The 24,487-nt window shown below is 51.9% G+C and overlaps 3 protein-coding genes across 3 annotated transcripts; 2 read left to right on the top strand and 1 right to left on the bottom strand.

Moving 5' to 3' along the window:
- Positions 1–93: 93 nt before the first annotated feature.
- LOC307072973 (immunoglobulin superfamily member 3-like) lies at positions 94–9,212 on the bottom strand. The gene is given in 11 exon segments (XM_079732579.1): positions 94–1,127; positions 1,289–1,693; positions 1,970–2,371; positions 2,591–2,974; positions 4,069–4,446; positions 5,177–5,566; positions 6,373–6,777; positions 6,939–7,323; positions 7,325–7,356; positions 7,532–7,900; positions 9,011–9,212. Coding segments are annotated over 11 exon segments (3,429 nt in total). The 5' UTR covers positions 9,078–9,212; the 3' UTR covers positions 94–915.
- A 516-nt stretch (positions 9,213–9,728) lies between these two features.
- On the top strand, positions 9,729–18,719 carry klhl6 (kelch-like family member 6). The gene is made up of 8 exons (XM_079732580.1): positions 9,729–10,125; positions 11,256–11,421; positions 12,224–12,490; positions 12,796–12,978; positions 13,489–13,723; positions 14,571–14,773; positions 16,131–16,344; positions 16,769–18,719. The coding sequence occupies exons 1-8, from the start codon at positions 9,866–9,868 to the stop codon at positions 17,092–17,094; spliced, it is 1,854 nt and encodes a 617-aa protein (XP_079588706.1). The 5' UTR covers positions 9,729–9,865; the 3' UTR covers positions 17,095–18,719.
- A 318-nt stretch (positions 18,720–19,037) lies between these two features.
- LOC307073898 (uncharacterized protein) lies at positions 19,038–24,072 on the top strand (the record flags this gene model as incomplete). Its single annotated transcript, XM_079733856.1, has 6 exons — positions 19,038–19,274; positions 19,719–20,009; positions 20,605–20,886; positions 21,492–21,590; positions 21,751–21,810; positions 22,010–24,072. Exons 1-6 carry the CDS (start codon positions 19,226–19,228, stop codon positions 24,070–24,072), a joined length of 2,844 nt encoding a protein of 947 aa, XP_079589982.1. The 5' UTR covers positions 19,038–19,225.
- Positions 24,073–24,487: the final 415 nt, after the last annotated feature.

Here is a 24,487-nt window from a genome sequence, read left to right on the forward strand (position 1 = left end):
AAGAGAGGCTGCGGTAACTGAAACAACCCAAAATACGTTTCCTCCCTCCCTCTCTAATCCCTCCCTCCCTCTCTCCTCCCTCCCATCTCCTCCCTCTCTTGCCCTCTCCCTCTCTCCTCCCCGCCTCCCTCCCTCTCTCCCACCCTATGTCTCTCGATCATCATCAAGTGTTGCAACTCCTGTGATTGACAGGCAAGATGGGTTCCCCCAACGAATCAGGGAACATATTTCGGATCGGTTTTTAAGTGAGCCGGGAGCTTCTGAATGAGTTCCTACGGTGGCAGGCAGTCAGTCTGGAACAGCAAACTGCACCTTCTAACAAATTACACTTGAATCTTATCTTATTTGTGTCTTGATGATGTCTGGCCACAGTGACGCAGTCAATGAGTCACAGGACACTGGCCTTCAGATAAGACAGTACCGCAAAGCTTGCCACTGAATCTGCGCAACCGGCAAGATGATTCAGCCAGACCTCTCTCTGTTCCCATCGCTCTGACCACACTTTTAACTTCCTTATTTTCTCCTCAAATGCTGATATGAACAAACGGTTTTGCAAAAAAAAGCCACATCACTGCACAATACATTTCCTTCCTTACCTTATACTGAGGGAGGCCGCTCAGTACATGTTTAAAACATTTGTTTAATTTACTGCTGAGAACGTAAAAGACGTCTATGAAATTAGTCAATCCTCCTTTCCTCACCTTCTCCTCTCTGATCTCTCCTTTCACCTCCTCCTCTACTCTCCCTCCTCTCCTCTCTCCCCTCTCCTCTCCTCCTCCTCTCCTCTCTCCCCTCCTCTCTTCCTCTCCTCTCTCTCCCCTCCTCTCCTCTCCTCGCCTCCCCCTCTCCTCTCGTCTCTCCCCTCCTCTCCTCCACTCCTCTCTCTCCTCTCCTCTCCTCTCCTCTCCTCCTCCTCTACTCTTCTTCGGCCCCCTCCTTGGGGGGTTTGCCCTTCAGGAAGAGTCCCTCTGTCCAGAGGGAGGCCTCCTTCTTGGCCTCTTTGGTCGAGCCCTGTCGTATCTTCAGCACCAGGACCCCCACCACCACCAGTAGGAGTACGATCAGGCCTATGAGGACCCCTTGAATGATGGCTGAAGAAGAGAAGTCTGAGGCGGCATCCATATTGCCTGTTTAAAGAAATATTACAAAATAAATAAGCAAGTAAATGATTACTAGACCAACTGTCTGTCATGCTTATGACTGCATTAATAAACGGTTAACTCATGGTCCCTTATATTAAACTTAATACGTTTTCAAAGATGATTCCCCCTGTGTGCGCGTCGTCTACCTTGGACGTTGACAATGAGCTCCTGGGACCACTGCGCCCACCCCACCCTCCTCCTGGAAGGGGAGAGCAGCCACTCCTCCACCTGGCAGTTGTACAGCCCTCCGTCCTCGGGCACCGCCCCAGACACCGTCAGGCTGAAGAGGGCGGGGCGCGGGCGGCGGAACCGGAGCCGGTCGCCCCGCCCGCTGACGTCCTGCAGCGTGCCGTCGGGGTGCGCGGTGAAGAGGGGGATTGCGGCGCCGCCCGCCTCCCTCCTCCAGAACCAGGTGACGTTGAAGGCGGAGGTGGGGCTGGACTGGGCGATGATGTCGCAGGGGACGGTGAAGTTGTGGGACGCAGCCACCGTCACCTTGACCTCTCCTCCTCCTCCTCCTCCTCCTCCTCCTCCGACGGACAGCCTACCCTCTGAGGGGACACACAGCGTACGTTAGGGGTGGCACAATATATTGATACGGCGATTATATCTTCGCCCATCTGAGTGAGATACGATAAACGATACACTGGCACCCAATATCGATTTTTTATTTTTAAATCCAGCACTTTACCTTTTCAAGGTAATCTTGTATTCATAGGTACACATACATCTTGATCAGAATCGCTGTATCGCGATGCTATCAGTATCCCACACACACACACAGATCACACATGTCCTCATCAGCCAGTGGGCCGGGACCATCGTACCTGGGACCCCAACGTTGAGGTGCGTGCGTCCAGACGTGTCCACGGCCACCTGCTGCCAGCGGCCATTCTGGTCCAGCCGGTGCTGCTCCAGCCGGCACCAGTAGACCCCCCCGTCCCCCCGCTGGGAGCTCTGCAGACTCAGCCGGAAGACGCCGAGGTCGGGGTGGGACAGGGACAGCCTCCTGCCTGGGCCTCCCCCCCACGGTCGCGTCAGAAGACCCTCCTGGGTCAGCTCTGCCAGGGTGAAGTTCTCCCCGGGATGGGGGCCCGTGTAGAACCAGGCGAGGGAGAAAGCCGTGCCGGGCCGAAACCCCCACTCGGTCAGGCTGCAGTTCAGGTCCACGTCGTCGCCCTCGGTGACCATCAGGTGGCGCTCTTCATGGTCCACCTGTAAGGGGAAGACTGGGAGAAGAGGGGGCAGGTGTTTCTGATTCTTAAGATAACGTTCAAAATACAGAATCTTAATCCAGAATTACAAAATCAAACATTCGACTTGAAGATTCAGATGAAGCCCAGGTCTGAAATCCTGATTGTGTTCACAGCTTCTGGGGTCCTATATCTATCAGGAGGTCGGTCGGTGACATGAACACGCAGACCTGATAAACCACTCGGATCACTGACCTGGCTCTGAGATCTGCACCGTCATGGTCGCTCGCACCGGCGGCAGATCAAACCAGTCGTCGTTGGGATCCTGCAGCCACTCCACGACCACGCAAGAGTACTTCCCGCTGTCCCCGATCCGGGCACGGCGAATGGTCAGCTCAAATTTAGGGCCCGCCCTCTGCTGCATGCTGATTCGCTGCTCGTCGCCGGGCGTCGCCTGAGCTCCGGGAGTGACCACGCCGTCGCGACTCGAGACCAGGAGGGTGCGGTTGTTCTGTTCCTCCCGCCAGGTGACGGCGTAGCGGGTGTTGCCCGGTGTGGACTTGGTCACGGAGCAGGTGACCACCACGTTGGCGTCGAGCAGGCCGCTGATTGACTGGGCGTCCAGGGAGAGCTTGCTCTCTAGGAGAACAGACAGAGGCCGGCGGTCAGCAACATGACGGCCCCTCAGACACCTTCCTGAACGCGTCTGGCCAGCACTCGTTCGTACATCGGTCCGACCAAGGCTCCTGACCGGGGCCGCGGTCAGGGGTTAGGAGTGAGTGAAGTCCAGATTTTATTTTTTGAATGAAGATTATTTACTGCATTCCTGGACGAGCAACAGAATGACACCTACAGACACAACCCAAGGCATTCACTACACACAAACTCATTTTCTATGATTAAATAGATATATATTAATATATAATATACTTACAAAAAGATTTTTCTTTTTGTGTGGAATGGTAACGTAATCAACTCCTGATCATACAGTAATATAGCGATTATATGTATTAAAATAATTATGATAAAAAGATTATATATATATAATTGCTTTTATATATAATTTAAAAAACAACAATTCATTTCGGAAGTCATTCCCGAGACCAGGCGCCTAAGGTGGTTAACCAGTGATTTCTAAGAACCCACCAGTACACCGATGGAGCGGTTCCTCATTTACTCCCACACCAGGTAACAAACAGGCTGGGACAATGAGGAGGACGGGGGCTGTATCATTATTCATACATTCAATTTAAGTGATGGATTTGTGTTTTATTATTTTATTTTAAGTCTTTAAAGAAATTTGCCAGCCAGCAATGTGTTGTAGGGTTTAATCCTATCTAAGGTCTAAACCACCACAGGTTGTTCCGTTACGGTACATTAATTCCAATAACAGAACATCCTGGACAGGTTTATTCAAGATAAACTTGTCGATAACGCAGAAACAATATGCTCCAAGTGGCGCAGAAGAATAGCTACAATTCAGCTGATTAAAAAAATACCATATTGTTCTACATTAAAGTAACTCTTATCTAGTGTTGCCAACTGTGATATAAGCGAAATAAATCGTATTGACAATGACGGGACAGCCCGTCAATGTAAATAGGGTTAGCTAACCCTCGTTACTTAAGAACCCTTGTATTTTGTATACATACATATATAAATAATGTATTATTAGTTATTTCTAATGGCTTGTAATGCCTTCATGGACCGTAGCCCCCCAGATGTCACCTCACCCGGTCGGGACACCATGACGGCCAGCTCGTTGGACGGGTGCATCTTCTTGTGTCTCTTCTCCAGGAACACCGACGCCTCGCACTGGTAGCGGCCTGCCTCGCTGGGCGTCGCCCCCGCGATGCGCAGCGTGTGAATGAGGACCGCCTCACTGAACCGCTCCACCCGCTGCTGGTAGCGCTGCTGCCAGCCCCCCCGCCAGGTGATGGCGCCGTCCGGGGACAGCTCCAGGAGCTTGTCGGCGGGGGACCCGTCGCGCCGCAGGGTCCACGTCAGCGTCATGGGGATGCGGGGGGCCTTGACGTGGCACCAGAGCTCCACGTCTCCCCCCAACGTCGCCACTGGATCGCGTCCCTTCAGGGTCAGCTTCAGGGCGTCCTCTGGGGGGGGGGGGGGGGGCAACATCAAAGCGTCAAGGTGTGACATTGAGCCCCTCCGGGTTAGCAGGCGGGAGTCTTTTAGGACTCAGGTGCTATGTCCGCTTTGACTGGCTGGGAACCGCGTGACGCGAGCTAGCTTACCTCGGCTGACTGGGTGGCCTGAGTAGGAGGGGTTAATGTTGGGTGGGAGGGGTTTAGTGGGAGTGGTTTAAGATGGGTAAGGAGGGGTTTAGGGTGAGTAGGGGTGGTTTTCGGTTGAGTGGGAGGGGTTTGTGTGAATGGGAGGGGTTTAGGGTGAGTGGGAGGGACTTAAGGCTGAGTGGGAGGGGTTTTAGAATGAGTGGGAGGGGCTTAGGGTGAGCAGGATGGGGTTGTGGTAAGTCGGAGGGGTTTTGTGAATGTCGATAGTAATATTCTTGTAAAGAAAGAGGGGTACTTTTTTGTTAGTAGAACATATCAGTCATAGGAGGTATTTTCATTGCGAAGTTAATACTTTTGGTCAATCTTGAGATATGCCCATGTTATATATATACATTATTCAAGCTAGGAGCTAGTGGAAATTGCACACATTGTGACTCTAACGCTTCAATTGCTTGCTTGTAGTTTTTAGTATAGAATGTGTAGTGTGGGAAAGGTAAAAGTCCTAAGCTAATGGATATTTTTATCACATTTTGTCATTGAATCCTGAAACCGATTGAAAGGCCACAGAACAGAACCAGGTTCTACTCACCTAAAAGGCCGACATCCACAGTGCACGGCTTCGCTTGGCTGTGGGACACGTCGGCGTCCCCGGTGGGCTCGGCGGTCCACTCGGACACGGTGCACCCGTAGGTGCCCGCGTCGGAGGGGCGCACTTCCTCCAGCTCCAAGGTGAACGTGTCGGCCGCCGGTCGCCTGGCTCTGACGTCTCTCTGGGCGAAGCCCTGCCCCGGCTCCACCACCCCCTCCTGGCTGAGGCCCACCACCTGTCTGGGGAGACCCGTGGCTGAGGGGCCGGACCTGTGTTCCCAGGTGACTGAGAGTCGACCGCTGAACCCGGTCACTCTACAGGTCAGCTGCAGCCTACCGCCCTCCGTGACCGCGACACTCTCATCCCCCATCTGGACGGACAGCTCACTCGCTGTCAACAAAGGGATAATAACACATTCGATTCATATGGCACTTTCCTAAGGACTCAGAGACGCTTTGGAACAACCCAAGTCGAGTGAACTCAAAGACGAGTGAACACAAAATAAATAGTTTGATAAGAACGGATAAAAGTAAAAAGATAACAAAGGAGGAAGGGGAGACAAGGGAAGGAGGTGATGTGATGAGAGTAGCCTTAAAGCGGTGGGTTTTGAGGTTTAAATGAAGGGAGACTGTTGGCCTGTCGGATGTGGTTGGGTGGGGGGGAGTCGAGAGGGAGGGTGCGGTAACTGAGAAGGCACTGTCTCCCCAGGTCCGAAGCTTGGTTGAAATTATACAGATGTTCAGGGCCCTTCTCACAGCAGGAACAACCAAGCTCATGTTTTTAATATGGCAGTGCACCAGTTTAGACGCAACTAGTCAAGTAAATATACATGAACCGTTATGGAGCAACAGACAGACATTAATAAAGCTGACCAGGAAGAGGAAGTTACTTCACCCTGCTACTTTTTTCTTCCTATTTTGTAGAAAAGGAAATCAAAGTTGCCTAAAATATGAGGAATTGTAAGTACTCGAATGATTCTTGCACTTTTTGCACTTATTGTAAGTCGCTTTGGCTTTACACATCAGCTGTTTAAATAGAATGTACATTTGATCCACGACCTTTATCAACGACGATGGACTTAATTTTCGATACTGAATCGAGGGAAAGGCTGTCTAACACTCCGTCTGTAAGACCACAACCCCCTGCCCTCCTGCTCCCCCTCGTGACCCTAAAGACCCCGAGGGGTTCTGCCACACCTGTGGCTGAGATGCTGACCACCTGGGTCGTGGAGTCCCGGTACTGGCCCTGCGTGAAGCTCTCGTCCTCCTTACGGTCCTGGGGCCAGGCTCTGCAGACGTACCCCCCCTGGTCCTGCACCCTCACCGGCCTGAGGACCAGCAGGTGCTCCCTTGGGCCGGTCTTGGTGGCTAGCAGCTCCCCCCTGGTGTGGCGGTCGCCGTGCTCCGCCCCCACATGCAGGACGCCCGTGGGGCCGAAGCGGGCCAGCTCCGAGCCGTCCCGGAGCCAGGCCACGGAGAACGACTGTCTGGCGGCCAGGCCCTCGACGCTGCAGGTTAACGCCAGCTCCTGGCCCTCCCGCAGGGCCTCCGGTCTCCCCGACAGCCTCACCGTCAGAGAGCCCTGCTCAGCCTCCACCTTGTCTAGTGTGCAGAAGGAGTACTAGAGAAGTGGTAGAAGAAATGCTATTCGTGCACTGTTTGCACGCATCCTGTCAGTCTGCAGAAACCACAGGCGACAAGGAACCGCACGGCAGCTGGGTGATCTAAGAAGACTTCTGTGACAGTAAGTGACGAAAGTTTACCTTTAGCTTTGACCGTCAGTGCGGTGGTCTCCGAGTCCTTCTGCGTGATCGGGTACCAGGACCGGTCAGGCTCCTGGATCCACTCCCGGGCCTGGCAGTAGATCACTCCCTGGTCCGACGGTTCTACCTGGGCTATGGTCAGCCGGTACGTGGCCTCGCCCACTTTGTCCAGCCGAACGGTCCCGGCCCCGTAGCGTTCTCTGAACCTCGGCCCGGGGCTCAGGGTCAGGTCCTTGTCCAGGGAGACGATGGGTTGGGGGGGCTCTTCCCCGTCCGTGTGGAGGTACCAGGTGACAGACAGGTGGGTATGCTGGACGGTGTTACTGGAGGCCTGGCAGGTCAGAGAGAGCGGGTCGCCTTCGTCCAGGCTCAGCGAGGGGGGGGGGCGGGGAGGAGACGGTCAGGGTGTTGTCGATCACTTTGATTCCACAACGGAGGAAGAGAAAGATTCATTCAATCACTGAGTTTACGGTCCGCTTCACAAGATGGGGAATAAGCAGTGAGTTCTAATTAGATATAGATAACACCTTTGGTGCTCTATATGAGAATACATATCCCCATAAACATTTCGGTACCCCCAAAGAGGATGTTACCTTTCACTATGATCTTAGCAAAGTAGGATCCGTCATAGGCGACTTCGTCGTTTACCACAGCACATTCATACTCCCCCTCGTCGCTCGCCTTCAACTCGCCGATGGTGAAGAGAGCCGAGTTGGGTGCCAACATCTCCAGGGTGATTTCCTTGCTTTTCACGCGGCCGCTAAACTTGCCCCAGGCAAAGTGTGGATCTCTGGTGCTGATGACGTTGATGTCCATTTTGCCCTCCGGGACTTGCATTAGAACCTGAAAGCCCTTCTCACTCTCAGCGTCCCGGAAGCCGCTCACGTTGCAGGGAACCCGGAGCGGGTGGCCTACGACCCGGTAGAGAGGCCCCGACGGGACCTCCGTCAGCACGCGGGCCCCTGGACACAGCAGGGGACGGGGACGGGGGGGGGGGAGCAGCTCCACGTTAGGGTTCTGATCTCTACATTGAATTCACATTAGGTTTCTGATTTCTACATTGAATTCACTTTACGTTTCTGAACTCTACATTGAATTCACGTTAGGTTTCTGATTTCTACATTGAATTCACGTTACGTTTTTGATCTCTACATTGAATACACATTAGGTTTCTGATTTCTACATCGGACAGTTTTGGTTCCCCTTAATTGTACTGTGGATATGATTTGGTGCAGAGAGAGAAGGTCCACAACCAACCCGATAGGAATAATCAAAGTCACCCCGGAACGATACTCTCCTAGATTGTATTATGACGCCTAATGGAGGTACATCCCCTTGTCTAAAAGTCTAAAACGCATGTTTTAGACTTGAGAAACTGTCTAGCTGAGATGTTTTGTAATAAATTTAAAAATAGCTGCAGAAGAGAAGTCACACGCTGAGGGAGAGTGAGCATTATTTAGACATTTCCAGAAAATTATATCTAGTGAATAAATATGAAGTACTGTAAATAACAATATAATATTAATCACTGAATCTTGGGAATTTGGATAAAACATGTCCCACTAAGAAAAGTGCTAATTCTGTTGGAAATTAATAACATTTTCATGAATAAAAAGAATCAAGGTTATAATCAGGAGGTCCTTTGCACAAATTATTTATTATTTTATAGGTTTATTTTTAATTTGTATCAATTTAATGATCATATGCTGACCCATTGCCTACAAAATCAGTTGTCCTCAGCTAGGATAATCATATTCAACTTGATTAAAAAAACTAAAAGTAATAATTTAATTTAATAATATCTTAACCACATGAAAGAGTACATTGTAATATGTGTTAAAAACTACAAACAGTGAGTTTTGAACAATATTTACTATTATTTGTGGTTGCTCAAAATGTGTCCCACATATTCGTCACCACCGTCAGATATTTATAAAGAGCAATTATATTTTTACTTATGTTGAGGCTTGGATGGACGTCAACGTATTAATACGTTGACGTCCATCCAAGCCTCAACATAAGTAAAAATATACATACATATTCTAAATAAAAAAATCCAAATTAGTTCTCACCACATTGGATGTGCAGCAGCCCTAGAAGCAGAGTCCTCAGGTAAAGCGCGGTGGTGAAGCTAATCATGTTGAAGCTGCATGACCCGCAAGATGTGTCAGCCTCTGTGTGTCAGACGGCTGAGGTGGCCCATGTCTCAGCGCGATGTGTCTGGTGCCCATGTGATAGACGGGGGGAGGTTTCACCTGCGGTTACTTTGGCTTCCTTGAGACTGAGCAAAACATGAGCAGAAAAATGCAATCCTCTGCCGATGTGGGGAGCGTTGTGTTTTACTGTGTCTCTGCTCACCTGCTCCTGTTGAAATGTCATCGATACTTTAACATTTGGACAAGAGGGAAACGATTCTACCAAAAAGAGGATGTTTTCGTTTTTATTATGGTCATATGTGTCCCTGTTCACATTTCCCCGTTTGATTTATATTCCTTGCATTTCACATTAAATCCTTTACATTTCTCTGTAATATATACACTCAATGTGCCTCAGTGCTTGCATTGTGTCCAGCGGATCTGCTAAACACGGTTTAAACTTCTCTTAGTACAGGCTTTCAGCCGGGCAGCAGTCGACTCGGTGTCAGGCGTGAGCTGCTTTGTCTTGCTTCCCAAAAAAGGAAGTATCAAGCACGCGACTGTTGCCTCATCAACGCCACGAGCGTCAGACCCACCAATCGCAGCGCGATACAAAATTAATAGGAAGCAAGCGCACGGTAAACAGGAAGCCCGTCTCCACCCCCCGCCCCCCGCGGTGAGTCGATCTGCCCCGACAGCGCTGCGTCCCTCCGGGCGCCTTCACACGGCCCTCACCCTCCAGCTGTGATGCTGGTGTGACGGGGCCACGGCTGGAGAACAGGCGAGCTAACCATGACTGAGCTGCTGGAGACAGCCACCGACGGGCCGCCGGCCCCCGCCGGGGAGGAGACCCCGGGACTGGAGGGGGCCCGGGACTACGACGGGGCCCCGGGGGAGCTGTGCTGGGAGGACGGGGGGCTCCCCGGGGAGCTACAGAAGGGCATGGAGACCCTGCGTGCCGGCGGGGAGCTGACGGACGTCACGCTGTCCGTCCAGGGGGAGCTGTTCCCCTGTCACCGCGCCGTGCTCGCCGCCGCCAGCCACTACTTCAGGTACACACGGGCGCACGGACACACACACACACACACACGCGCACACATATGGACACACACGCGGGCGCACGGACACACACACAGGCACGGGCGCATGTACACACACACACACACACACACACGCACATATGGACACACACGCGGGCGCACGGACACACACACAGGCACGGGCGCATGTACACACACACACACACACACATATGGACACACATGCGGGCGCACGGACACACACACACAGGCACGGGCGCATGTACACACACACACACACGCACACATATGGACACACACACGGGCGCACGGACACACACACAGGCACGGGCGCATGTACACACACACACACACACACGCGCACATATGGACACACACGCGGGCGCACGGACACACACACAGGCACGGGCGCATGTACACACACACACACACACACACGCGCACATATGGACACACACGCGGGCGCACGGACACACACACGCATGCATCCACACAAAAAGAAACATGCATGACCACTCGCACACACACACACACACACAAACGTATACACACACAAAGAAACATACATGGACGATCACACACAGAAATGACCCAGGTGTTGACACACAGACGCACACACACTTTTCCACAAAAACCCAAGGCTGCCTTACATTTCTTTCCCCTAAAGTGGCTAGATTGCAACGCGGGTGCTTTATTGTAAATCAGGGTCAATGTAACTCGGGGTCTAGGTTGTTATGTAGGGTCTGGATATAATGCGAGCCCTCGATGTGACGCGTGTTACAATCTAGATTGTAAGGCAGGGTCTCGATGTAAGGCAGGGTCTAGATTGTAACGCAGGGTCTCGATGTAAGGCAGGGTCTAGATTGTAACCCAGGGCCTCGATGTAAGGCAGGGTCTAGATTGTAACCCAGGGTCTAGATTGTAAGGCAGGGTCTAGATTGTAACCCAGGGTCTAGATTGTAAGGCAGGGTCTAGATTGTAACCCAGGGTCTAGATTGTAAGGCAGGGTCTAGATTGTAAAGCAGGGCCTCGATGTAAGGCAGGGTCTAGATTGTAACCCAGGGTCTAGATTGTAAGGCAGAATCTAGATTGTAATGTGGGGTCTAGATTGTAACAAGTGGAGAATCCCACCTGGCCTGCAGGGCCATGTTCTGCAGCGGGCTGAGAGAGACCCACGAGAAGCAGGTGGAGATCAAAGGCCTGGACAGCGGCACCATGCGCTGCCTACTGGACTACACCTACACCAGCCAGGCCCTCATCACCAGCTCCAACGTCCAGAGGATCCTGGAGGCGGCCAGCCAGTTCCAGGTGAGGCACTGTCTCTCCTCCCCCCTCCCTCATCCCTCTGCTGGCTGTTGATCAGAGCGCCAGAGGCTGTTATTACCCCAGTCAGCTCCTACCTACCGCAGTATCAGTTTAGTCTGATATAACGCCTTTCCCATCCCCTCAAGCATGATTCTACTGCCCACTTTTTTCCATATGTAATTTAATTATTATTTTTAATTTTTACGGGGAAGTGAAAGTCACACGTTACGTTGAACTGTCACCGTTTCTCCCTGGAACTTCTGCGCAGCTGGGCTAGGCATCACAACAGGATGTGCATCTGTGAGGTGTTGTTTGTTGTGTGTGTGTGGGTTTATATGTATACATAATACACATTGGGTGTTATATAAATATAAATATACATATATATAAATATATATATATATATATTTGACTGAGACACCTACCTCTGTGTGTTTGTGTGTGCGTGTAAGACACAGTGTGTGTGTGGGTGTGTCTATAGTTATACATTATACACAGTGCGTTTTATGCATTTGACTGAGACATCTACGTCTGCATGTGATTGTGTGTGCGTGTGTGTGCGTATTTGTTTATATTTACAAATAAAACACAGTGCGTGTTATGCATTTGACTGAGACACCTACATCTGTGTGTGTGTGTCTATTGTCATGTACATGCGTGTCTGTGGCTGTGTGTGTAAGACAGTGTGTGTGTGTGTGCCTGTCTGTGTGTGTGTTTACATTTACACATAATACAATGTGCGTGTCATGCATTTGACTGAGACGCCTAAATCTGTGTGTGTGTGTGTGTGTGCGTGGTCCTCCAGTTCATGCGCGTGGTGGAGGCGTGCGCCGGCTTCCTGACCACGTCCCTCCACGCCGAGAGCTGCGTGGGGGTGCTGCGTCTGGCCGACAGCCACGCCCTGACCAACCTGAGGACGCGGGCACTGGACTACATCGTCCTCGCCTTCTCCCGGGTCATCCCGCAGGAGGAGTTCCACTTCCTGCCAGCGGAGGCGCTGGAGAGTGCCCTGAGCCGCGACGACCTCAGCGTGACCTGCGAGGAGTGCGTGTTCGAGGCTCTGATGCGCTGGGTGAGTACGGGCCGCCGTTGCAGCGAGATGACAACTGCTCAAAAGGCGGTTTGGAAATCATAGAATGGCGTGGCCTTAACGCAACCAAACTCTGTGTGAATACGCAGAGCTTGTTCGCAATTAAAAAACATACCATCATATTGCTCTGAAGTTCCGACTGAAGTTCTATCAAAATCTTAGAAATGGCGACCATTGGCTGCATTTCTACGATTTGGAGAAATTGCGTCTTAGAAGTGACCTTACACCTTAGATTTAGAGTTTGGTCGTGTTGGAGCGCCGTTTCTCAGACGTCAGCTTTCTGGTAGGTGCGGGCTAGCCAGAGCGAGCGCGAGCCACTGCTCGCCGCCATGCTGCGCCACGTCCGCCTGCCACTGCTGGAGCCCGCCTACTTTGTGGCGACGGTGGAGACGGACGAGCTGATTCGCCGCTGCGTCGACGCGTTTCCTGTCCTCCAGGAAGCCCGCTGCTACCACCTGCTGGGGGCCGTGGTGAGGGCCCGCTCCACCTCGTCGTGGGCAACACTTTACATTTACTTTTACATTTAGGACAGTTAGCAAATAACTTTATCCAAAGCGACTTACGACTAACGATTAATTATATTAATTTAGCATTTACTCACCTCAGAGAAGTTCTCAACGGCTGATTTTGTAAATAGTTGTATGTGACCTTCATGTGGTCGTCATGTGACCGTCATGTGGTGGTCATGTGACCGTCATGTGACCGTCATGTGGTGGTCATGTGACCGTCATGTGGTGGTCATGTGGCCCTCATGTGGTTGTCATCCGACCGTCATGTGGTGGTCATGAGGTCGGCACGTGACTGTCATGTGACCGTCATGTGGTGGTCATGTGGTCGTCACGTGACCGTCATGTGAACGTCATGTGACCGTCATGTGACTGTCATGTGGTCGTCAAGTGGTGGTCATGTGACCGTCATGTGGTCGTCATGTGGCCGTCATGAGGTCGTCATGTGACCGTGATGTGACCGTCATGTGACAGGTGGTCTCCGAGCGGACCAAGCCGCGCATGCAGCACTTCCTCTCGGAGGTGTTCATGATCATCGGGGGCTGCACCCGGGACGAGAGGTTCATCTCCACGGTAACCTGCCTGGACCCGCTGCGCCGCAGCCGGCTCGAGGTGGCCCGCATGCCGCTGACGGAGGGGGAGGAGCCACAGAACAGGAAGTGGGTGGAGTTCGCCTGCATCACGTTTCACAAGGAAGTGTACATATCAGGTGAGAGTCACTGGCAGCCTCTCCAGGATCTAGACTTAGAGGTATGAGTAAGAACCACGACTGAAATCGTCATGTTTCATCCTGCTCTCACACAAGTACCTTCGAACGGCATCTGTTGTTTTCGCCCAAAGAATCCTCCCTACCCCAGATTATCTCAACCATTGTGCATTTCTACACATTGTGCACTTCTCCTTCAGCAACAGTGGGAGATAGCAAATGAAACCAACCACGGTGGAAACATTCAGAAAACATTGTCACCCAGGGGTGTTTAAACAGGGGACGTCCACACCACCACACAGCCAGGGGCGTCCAGGTGTTCCGAGGCTCGCTCTGTTCGAGGACAAACGTGTGCAGAGTCCAGGCTCACTGGGGAGGGGTGTTTTTGTTTGTGTTTTGCCCGCCAACATTTTCCCAGCGCCTAGAAGAGACAGCGAGACGAGGGACCATGCTCTGTGGTCGCAGGCCGTTGGTCTACTGGTTGTTGCCCAACCCAGTGACACAGAGACAAGAGCCGGGGCCTGTGGGGAAGTGGGCCGATGAGTATCCTGTGATAACAGCCCAGAGGGAGATTTTCGTGCTGAATCAATTTTTCAGAATCATATCATTTTTCTCTGTCAACCGAAAGCAGAGAGACAGGCTCCAATGCTCTGTGGCAGTGAGTTTCACAAGAATCACTTTCTTTATCTGCACACCCGACAACAGAGAGACAGGCTCCTATGCTCTGTGGCAGTGAGTTTCACAAGAATCCCACTTTCTTTATCTGCACACCCGACAACAGAGAGACAGGCTCCTATGCTTAGTGACGGTGGGGTGGGGGTTTCCCTGTGTCTCCCCCCGGCCCCCCCAGGAGGGAAGGAGACGGCCCATGAGGTTTGGAAGTACAACGGGGCCCTGGACCGGTGGATCCGGACGGAGCCCATGGCCACTGGCCGATGGAGACACAAGATGGCCGTCCACGGGGGGAAGCTGTACGCTCTCGGGGGATTCGACGGGAGCCAGAGACTGACGAGCGTGGAGGCCTACGATCCGTTCCACAACTGCTGGACCCAGGTGGGGCCCTTCTCATGCGTATTGTCCGCGTATATCAGGGGTCCTCTTCGACATGCAGTGCCACTTTGACATTTTCTCGTTAATGAGTGTGCCTTAAGCAACAATATATTAAAAATTAAGCTGAATTATGACACAGCGACCAAAAACATTTCCAGAAGACCTGGAATTGTACTATTTCCATATAGTCCACAATCATGCATCAACATTTTAAATGTTTTTTTGGTTGTTATGTTTGCAACATGGGCTTACAAATTATAATTACATATGTCCCATCTTAAAACACCATTTTCAGAAACTCATTCAAAAACATATTTGCACTGTGAGAAATGTAAAAAAACGAGAATATATGAGAATGTTGGAACCATCCACATCAACATCTTTAAGACATGTACAGCTTTGCAAAACCATGTGAAGGCGATGCATACAGGCCACTTGCAAAAATATTTGAAGTAATTTAAACATATTTGCACTGGGAGGAAATGCCCAAAACAGAATAAAGTGCAAAGAAAAATCGGTAGTAATGATTATGCTGCCGCATTGTGCTGTGAATTTTTAAAATATTAATAATAAAATATATATATATATATATATATATTTTTTTTTTTAAGTGTGCCAGTTTTTTTTTAAGTTTATGCTGCCCCGTGCCAGTGGCGGCACGCGTGCCTAGGGTTGCCGACCCCTGGGGTATATGAATGCTTGGAGAAAGGTGGTTGCTTTGTAACCTTTTTTCGCTGGCTTAGCAGGTCGTCTGGCAACCGGAGCTGGCTGGTTCGGTCCCCGGCTCCAGCTAGTGGACCGCCGAGGTGTCCCTGAGCGAGACACCTCACCCTCACTGCTAGCGGCAGGCCAGCTGTCGCCGTGCGTGTGTGAATGTGTGTATGAATGGATGAATGCTTGTGTGTATGATTAGGTGAATTAGTGGCCGAGCTTTGAGTGGCCACAGGTTAGAAGAGCATCATGTAAATGCAGCCCGGCACTAACGTTGCTGTGTTCATCACAACAAACACACATACAGATCCCCATAACACACACACACGGACCCCCTAACACACACACACGGACCCCCTAACACACACACACAGCCCACTAACACACACACACACACACAGCCCCATAACACACACACACAGCCCACTAACACACACACACACACACACAGCCCCATAACACACACGGACCCCCTAACACACACACAAACAGCCCCCTAACACACACACACACACAGCCCCCTAACACACACACACACACAGCCCCCTAACACACACACACAGCCCCCTAAGACACACACACACACACGGACCCCTAACACACACACACACACGGACCCCCCCCTCAACGCTCCGCGTCCCCTCTGCAGGTGACCCCTCTCCGGCTGGCCGTGAGCTCCTTCGCGGCGGCGAGCTACGATAGGTGGATCTACGTGGTTGGGGGCGGGCCCGGCGGCAGGCTAGCCACTGACGCGGTCCAGTGCTGGGAGCCGGGGGCCGACTGCTGGGGGACTCGGGCCCCGATGCCCGTGGAGGCCAAATGCATCAACGCCGTCGCCTTCAAGGACCACATCTACGTCGTCGGTCAGTGACCCCCCCCCCCCCGTGGTTCTACATACGCTGACACACGTACAGGCAGACACACTGCCCACGTCGGGGTACATGACGACACACACAGACCAATGGGGACGCGCTTCTCTGATGGTCTCAGATCACGCACACATCAACACACACGCGGTGTGCGTGTGTGTTGATGTGTGCAAACAAACACACACACACACGGTGTGTGTGTGTGTGTTTGTTTCTGTGAGAGAGAGAGAGAGAGAGAGAGAGAGAGAGAGAGAGAGAGAGAGAGAGAGAGAGAAACAGAGTCAGAGTGAGAGTGAGAGTCAGAGAGTGAGAGTGAGAGTGAGAGTGAGAGGGGGAGAGAGAGAGAGAGTCAGAGTCCAAGCATGCATGTCCTAAATCAACCCCCCCCCCCCCCCCCCCCCTCCCCTCCCTCCCCCAGGGGGCGCCATGCACGCCATGTACAGCTACTCTCCGGCGGGGGACGTCTGGGCGCTGGTCTGTCACCTTGGCGACCGGGCGAGCTGCGCCGTGGCCGCGTGCAACGACAAGCTGTTCATCACGGGGGGGCGGGACGACCGGAACCAGGTCATCTCCTCGGTGATGTGCTGGGACGCGGCCGGCGGCGTGCTGACCGAGGAGTGTGTGCTGCCTCTCGGGGTGTCTCACCACGGCAGCGTCACGCTCATGAAGTCCTACACGCACATCCACCGCATCCCGCCCACCACGCCCGCCACGCCCGCCACGCCCGCCGCCGCCGCGCCGTGACTCACCACATGGGGGCAGTGGCGGGGGGGTTTACATCTGTGGAGGCTGTTTGTGAAGTGTAATGGTTGGGTATTGTGTGGGCGTGTAAAGTTTGGGTGTGCATGTGTAAAGTTTGTGTATTGCGTGTGTGTGTGTGTGTGTGTGTGCATGTAAAGTTTGTGTATTGTGTGTGTGTGTGTGTTTTTGCAGTTTGAGGTTTGTGTAGTTTGAGTGTGTGTGTATAGTGTGTGTGAGTGTGTGCATTTACAGTTTGTGTATTATGTGTGTGTGTGTGCGTGCGGGCGTGTACAGTTTGTGTATTGTGTGTGTGTGTGTGTTCAGGAGTTTGTGTAAACAGCGGTTGAAATGATTGTGTACAGCAGTGTTATGTAGAGGAAATAGCAGAGGTAGGTAAGATAAATATTTGCTGAGTTCAATACCCCAGTGTGAGCCAGAGATTGTGGGGGACAAAGTTGTTCATCTGGTCCTTCTAAAGCCCAGTTCAGACCAAAGATTCGCCTCGCAACTGCTTGCAACTCCTTGCGACGAGACGTTCTAAAAACTTCCCTAGCAACTGTGAACGCTCTGGCACAGCTGTGAGACGCAACAGCATCAGCATCACTTGCATTTACTAACCTCAGCCTAACTAACTTAGGTTTGCGATTAGTTAGGTTTGCGATTATTTTTATTTTGCTTGAGAGTAGGCTAGAGTTACTGTGTTGTCATTCTCCACCACTTCTGCATTGGAGTAAATAGTCGGAGCTTACAGTTTAAGATTAACCGCTAATTGGATACATTACATTTTCCGTTAGTTTAATTTCTGTTTTATCTGTCTTTGTTTACCATCGGCTCAACTACTACGTGGAGATGGATAACTTAATTATAAACAGGCGTAGTAGTAATGTTAGTGAGAGTGAAATAGTCGCAGTTTTTGCAGTTGCTCTGATCATGACAAGGAGAAGACGGCGAGTAAGAAAGCCGAGAATATGGAGCCGCAGTTGGGTACTACAACCTAAGCTATGCCTTTATGAAAGAAAATAAAAACAGGAAACGGGGAAAAGAAAAAATAACAGAAAAGAAAAACAAAACATTAACGTTAGCCTACTTACCGGATACACCAAGTGCCACTGCAATGTCGCAAATTGCTTTCCTCTTTGATTCCCTGTTGCTATTCCCCTTACTGCCAACGTCGTATAGGACAGGTTGTATAGGACAGGTTGCTTCTCCAGCAAGCGAATTAATTTTTCCTCTCTCTCCTCGGACCAGAAGTCTGCCATTTTCGTATGCTGGAGTGGACAGTACGGGACCGGGACCGGAATGGAGTAAGGCCGTGACGTACAAGTTGTTCTGTGCTGTGATTGGCTGAAGAGAAATAGCTACATCGTCGCGTTCGTAAACTGGACCTGGCGATTTGACATGTTCAATCTCTGGCGACTCCTTGCAACGGCATCAACCGCCTTACAACGACCAGTTCACACTGCTGCGACTTTTCCCCTGCGACGTTCTAAAACAGTCTCGTTGCAAGCAGTTGCGAGGCGAATCTTTGGTCTGAACTGGGCTTAAGGTTTATGCTTTTGCTAAGCAAATGAATACAGAATGATTACGTCACCTTGCCTACATTTCGTGTTGAAAAAGCCAACTTATGAAATGACAAATACTTTGATATATAATAAAGTTTTGCTCTGTTTTATATTTAATGTTGTCTTCAATTCCCTTTGAAATTTTGGCCGTGCTTCCAGTGCGCAGAATGATGGCTTTTGAAGCGCACGAATGCACCTTTTCCCCAGGTCAACCAATCCGAGATTTTCAGCAGTTCTGAAACCCCAAATCCCGACAGTCCAGGGTCTCCTGAATCAGAGGTTAAGACTGGCGCACATCCTCACCTGAGTTGACTGCCACTCAGGTGACCTGGTTTCACGCGTCACTCAGTGGGACGGCCTCACTTTCCTCTGGGAAACCATTAACCTAGCTCAGAGTCCGATCCCTCCAACCCTACCTGCGCATAGGCACCGGACGTTTTAGGTCGCTTTCAGTCAAATATTATGGTTTACGCATTAGATGCGTAAATCACCACACCAGGACCGTAGCGGCAGATCCACAGCAGATCCACCTGGCTGGCGCTGCGAAAGTCAGTGTGGGTTGTCTCTATGAAATGGCTGTTCACTATTTCCTGGTCTGGCCCATTCTACTCCTGACTCTCGGTGAGTTTTCACGTCCTGATCAGACGGCTTAGGGACCACGGGCTCCAATCCCTGCGAGTTATTACTTTTAGATTTATGAGTGTATGTGTGTGTGTGTATGTGTGTGTGTGTGTGAGAGAGAGAGAGTGTGCAGACCCAGATTATTTAACGAGGGTCTCGTAGGCAAATGTTGTCCTGAAAGCACTGCTTTGGATACCTATTAAAGTTAATAATTAATCATAAATGATAGGTTAAACTCGCTGCGCTAGAACTTCTAGGCTCCTACTCATATTTTGAATTATCGTTATCTGTTATTGTGTTTCGTTCTTTTTTACCCGAACTCTTACTACAATCGTTTGGAGTCATCCCGCCAACATAATAGCAGAATGAGTTGGATAAAGGACGAAAGTATCCATTAGCCTCTACCCTGTTGAAGCATGCATAGTAAATAGCTCCCGTCCGCAGTTGCGGTGGAAGCCCTTCAATATGGACGCATGGGCTCCGAAACCACGCTGGTCCCCCAAATCCGGGGGGCCCCCGACGCGATCATCTGGAAACAAGCGTTTCGCAAAGTAGTGGAGTTCGACGGCAGTGAGGAGAGTGTCCACGAGACGTTCCGGGACCGGGTGGTCCTGGACTGGCACACGGCCTCCCTCACCATCAAGGACCTCCGGTTGGCTGACGGTGGCCCCTACGAGCTGGAGGCCACCATCAACAACAAGAAGTACTACTCCCAGCATGAGGTGGCGGTTATTGGTGAGCGTTTTTCTTCACAGATGGTAGCCTACTTTACTATGCAAATAAATATACAAATTAACAGGTGCAAGACCTGAGAAGATAAACAATTAAGGTAATGCAATATATATATATATATATATATATATATATATATATATATATATATATATATATATATATATATATATATATATATATATATATATCAGCAATGTATATAGGCCTATATGAATGTGTGTGTTGGCGGTTAAGTTACTGAGCAGGTTCAGCCAAGCCAGGCCACTCCCTTACCCCCTCATGAGGAAACATCACATCATTATTCTGAAGCTTCCTGGAGTGAACCGGCTTGTTTTGAACCTCTGCCCTGTGCGTAACCTCCATTTAGTGTTCCCTGGTAACCCTTAATCCTGGAACACTTAAATCTGTCTGCATTTATGAAATATTGCACTGGATTTAAAAAGCGTTTAATCTCCTGTCATATAAGACCCAGAGTATTTATTAGCAGCCCTGACGTCCATGGAGGACGATGCTTATTCGTTGTTTATCAAAGTTAAAGATCGCTGCCATCACCGTCCCCGGGTGTTTAACAGAGGTCATGTTTGTCTGTCTGCAGAGAAGGTGGCGATGCCCACCATCACCTGCCTCATCAACGGCACGGTCAGCGGCGTCGGCGAGTCGGACCCCGCGCGGACCCACGCCGTCCTCAGGTGCAGCGCCGAGGGGCCCCCCTCCCTCATCACCTACGCCTGGACCCCGCTGGACGGAGTGGCGACGAAGGGGGCGGGGCTAACGGTTGCCCTGGCTGGAGACCAGGACGACACGGTGTACACCTGCCGGGCCAGCAACCCCGTCAGCCAGGAGATGGGCACGTTCGTGGCCAAAGATTGTTACCCAGGTGAGGCCTCGGCAAGCACCACCCTGCTTATCGCGGTGATGGAATGGGGCCTCATTGTTCCGGGGTTATGACAGTACACCGCGTCATTTCTCAGCTTGCAACACTGGCATTTCAGGTATTTCTCAGAATAAAGGCGAATGAGTGAAATGTATTTGCGTTCTAATGCTAATGTTAACAAAGGGTTGATCTTGTGAAGATAAGGGTTTTTTTCAAGGTTTCGAGTGAGGAATTGTTGCGTAATGCAACCTGCTGATTTAAAGGGGACATATTATGCCACCAGGTGTGAGAGTGTGATTAGCCGTTACAAGCCGTTTTGAAAATCTGCATCTTCTGACATCACTAGTTGGCGTGTCCTTCTGACATCACTAGTGGGCGTGTCCACCTAGATGTGTGCCGGGTAGACCAGTCTACCAGCCTACCCAGTGGACTGAAGCAAACGTTGCTCATCTATCCACGCACATCTAGGTGGACACGCCCACTAGTGATGTCAGACGACGCAGATTTTCCCTCACACCCGGTGGTATAGTATGTCGCCTTTAAGAGAAAGCTCTGATTCGTGCTTGCGAATTCAATCTTTTTCTCCCATTTTTCTCATTTCCTTGCAGACAGTTTTCCAACCGGAGGGATCATTGCCATCGTGATGCTCTGTCTGCTCGTGGTTATATCAGTGGGCTGCGTCGTGGGCTACTTGAGATGGAGCAAAGGTACAGACATCTCTACATGGTGTGCTCTGCAAGGAACACGCCATGCTCTCCACACAGCCCCCACATGCATCTCCTGTCAGGTGTTTTTCGGAGGAGTACAGGTCGTGTTTTCACACAATACAACAATACGAGTGTTAATCCCCGTGATTAACTTCTACAGCACACCCTAAGTCCGATGGCATCGAAGACGTGGAGTCACAGCCGCTGAACCGATCAAATGGTATAATTATTTTATTTGTGTGTGTATATAGATATAGATATGGATTTCGTGTATCTATAGATTTCAGAATTCTTTCAACTTAACCCTGTTTGAATAATTCAATACTTTAGTGGACAATTGAAAGACATTTTAAACAATAAGTTTATCGTCCTTTGAAACCATTGTGTCGGTAGGTTAACTTCTTATGGTATGGTTTCAGGGTCGGGCCACTCCAAGGCCTACGGTAACAGAGCCACGCTACCTAGCGCCCAGCGTCTGCTGCCCCCCATGGAAGAGGACAGCACCACCCACTCTGGGGGGGGGAGGGACTCCACCCGGGTCAGTGTCCACTCCTCAGAGTCCAGGCTGCCGGATCCTCCGCAGCAGAGCGACCTGGAGTTGAAGCTCAGTGCGGGCAACTCGGCAGTGAGCGTCCTGGTGGAGCCCGGCCTGGGGTCTGAATCTGATTTAACTGCTCCTCAGCCAATGGACCCGCGAGACGGCCATCTTGGGTCTGATCTAGGTGGCCGTCTTGGCTCTGATGAAGGCGGCCATCTTGGCTCTGATGAAGGCGGCCATCTTGGCTCTGAGGAAGGCGGGCACGCAGCCGACGCAGACCTCTACGGATCAGATCCAGAGGCGCTGCCTGCCGCAGTCGTACTGAGAGAGGAGGAGGGAACATTCTACACTCCTTCGGGCAGCGTTGGTTCCTTGCATGGGGCGAAGCAGGAGGATATTGAGGAGAAGGTTGAGGCAGTGGGGCCTGCTCCTTTCAGCCTCCTTGGTTCCTCCTCCGGGGAGAAGAAGGCGGTGGCGGAGGAGGAGAAGGAGGAGAAGGCGGTGGCGGAGGAGGAGGAGGAGGAGGAGGAGGAGAAGAAGGACACGGGGGCCGGTCCTGCGGATGAAGACGGTGGCGAGCGTCTTGTGGCTGCTGGTGAACCACCGGTGAACGTTGTGACCCAGCCGTCGGAGATGAAGGAAGCAGTAGCTGGCGCTCCACATGGGGCTGAGGTTCTGCAGGAGGAAGGGGTGGTGGGGGAAGACGACGGGGAGGAGGAAGGACAGGGGGTGAGCTCGCCAGAGCAGGCCCCCCCCCCTGACAGCCACAGCGACTTGGGGGCCGAAGCGGGAGAGAGGGGTACGGACGGGAGGGAGGAAGACACAGAAGAGACGTCACGCACGCCTGAGGACAAACAGGACGAAGACGATACGGGAAAGGTTGCGCCTCCTACTGAGCAACAAGTGATGAGGAGGAGGGAAGAGGAAAACGATGTCCCAGGAACGTCACGGGATGGCCCACAGGGGACCAAGGACGATGACGGTAATGACGAAGGGGTGCCGAGCTCCCCAGCGTCTAAACCGGAGTCTCACCAGGATTCTGAAGCGGTGGTGGGGGACGGCGACACAGACAGGAGCACGGAGGAGGAGACGGTACACCAACAGGACAACGCAGGAGACGGAGCGGGACAGGTGACGCCTGCTGTCGAGCCCGCCGCGGAGACACCTGAGAGGAAGAGGGAGGACAAATCATCGCACGACGACTCGGAGGGGCAAGAGGACGGGGAGGAGGAGGAAAGTGAAGACGGAGGGGGGGCCAGCCCCCCAGCGTCCAGACCTGAGCCTCACCGGGATGCTGAGGCCGTGGCGGGGGAGGGGAATACAGATGGGAGCTCGGAGGAGGAGACAATGCACCATCAAGGCAACGCGAGAGACGGGGTGGGACAGACGGCGCCTCCTGCCGAGCCAGCAGTGAAGACACCTGAGGGGGAGAGAGAAGACGTGCCACAAACATCCCCCCACGACGCGGAGCAGCCAGAGGAAGGGGAGGGAGAGGAAGAGGATGGTAAAGACGGAGGGGGGGCCAGACCCACAGCGTCCAGACCTGAGACTGACGTGTATTCTGAGGCCGTGGCGGGGGAGGCCATTACAGATACAAGCATGGTGGACAAGAAGTTGGACGTGGAGCCGCCTGAGGGGAAGGAAGAGGAGGACGGCATCCCACAAACGGTTCACGACGACCCCCACGTGCAAGAGGCAGAAGGGCTTAAGGAGGGAGGGAAGACCAGCTTGGCCGAGATGGAGTCGGGTCCTGAGACCGGACCGGACCCTGACAGGCAGCCGGGAGGGAGCGGCGCCGGGCGGGGAGGGACGCAAGGCTCGGGGGGACAACACGAGGGACGCAAAGAGGGGACGAGAGACGGGCGACTCCCTGCCAATCGCTTAGAGGAGGGGGACTCCAGGGACGGAAATAAGGATGCGGAGAACGAGGACGGCACTGAGTAGGACGGAGGGCTGGGCCGCGGACGGTCGCTGGGGAACACCGTCAGGACCTTCTGAGGGCTTCCTCCTCCCTGCACACCCTGCTGGAGATACCTGGACTATGTGTTTGAATCGTGAGCAACCCCTGCCTTTCCCCTGTGAAGCCGTTCTGGTCGACAAGGGGGCCTCACTGTCCACACACTGGTTGGAAACATTTATTTTTCGAACTTGAACATGTAAAAGCAGGGTCGAAGGCTTTGAAGCATGCGAGGATGTGCAACGAACAGCGTAACCTCTGTTGCTGTGGCAGGAGAGGATGCAACTCAGATGGTCAGGGTGGGTAGGGCAGAACTAAATCCAGTCTAAGTGAAGTGAGATGGATTTTGGTCACCTTCCAGAGCAAACTTGTGAAATTCTTCTTAATCTTGTTATCACACAT

Source organism: Pollachius pollachius, assembly GCF_949987615.1.
Source record: "Pollachius pollachius genome assembly, chromosome: 3".
In the NCBI taxonomy this organism is placed as follows: Eukaryota; Metazoa; Chordata; class Actinopteri; order Gadiformes; family Gadidae; genus Pollachius; species Pollachius pollachius.

Coding starts and splice junctions, on each gene's coding strand:
- klhl6 (XM_079732580.1), top strand. CDS start 9,866: ATGACTGAGCTGCTGGAGACAGCCACCGACGGGCCGCCGGCCCCCGCC. Junction 10,126..11,255: donor GCCGCCAGCCACTACTTCAG/GTACACACGGGC, acceptor CCTGGCCTGCAG/GGCCATGTTCTGCAGCGGGC. Junction 16,345..16,768: donor GGACCACATCTACGTCGTCG/GTCAGTGACCCC, acceptor TCCCTCCCCCAG/GGGGCGCCATGCACGCCATG.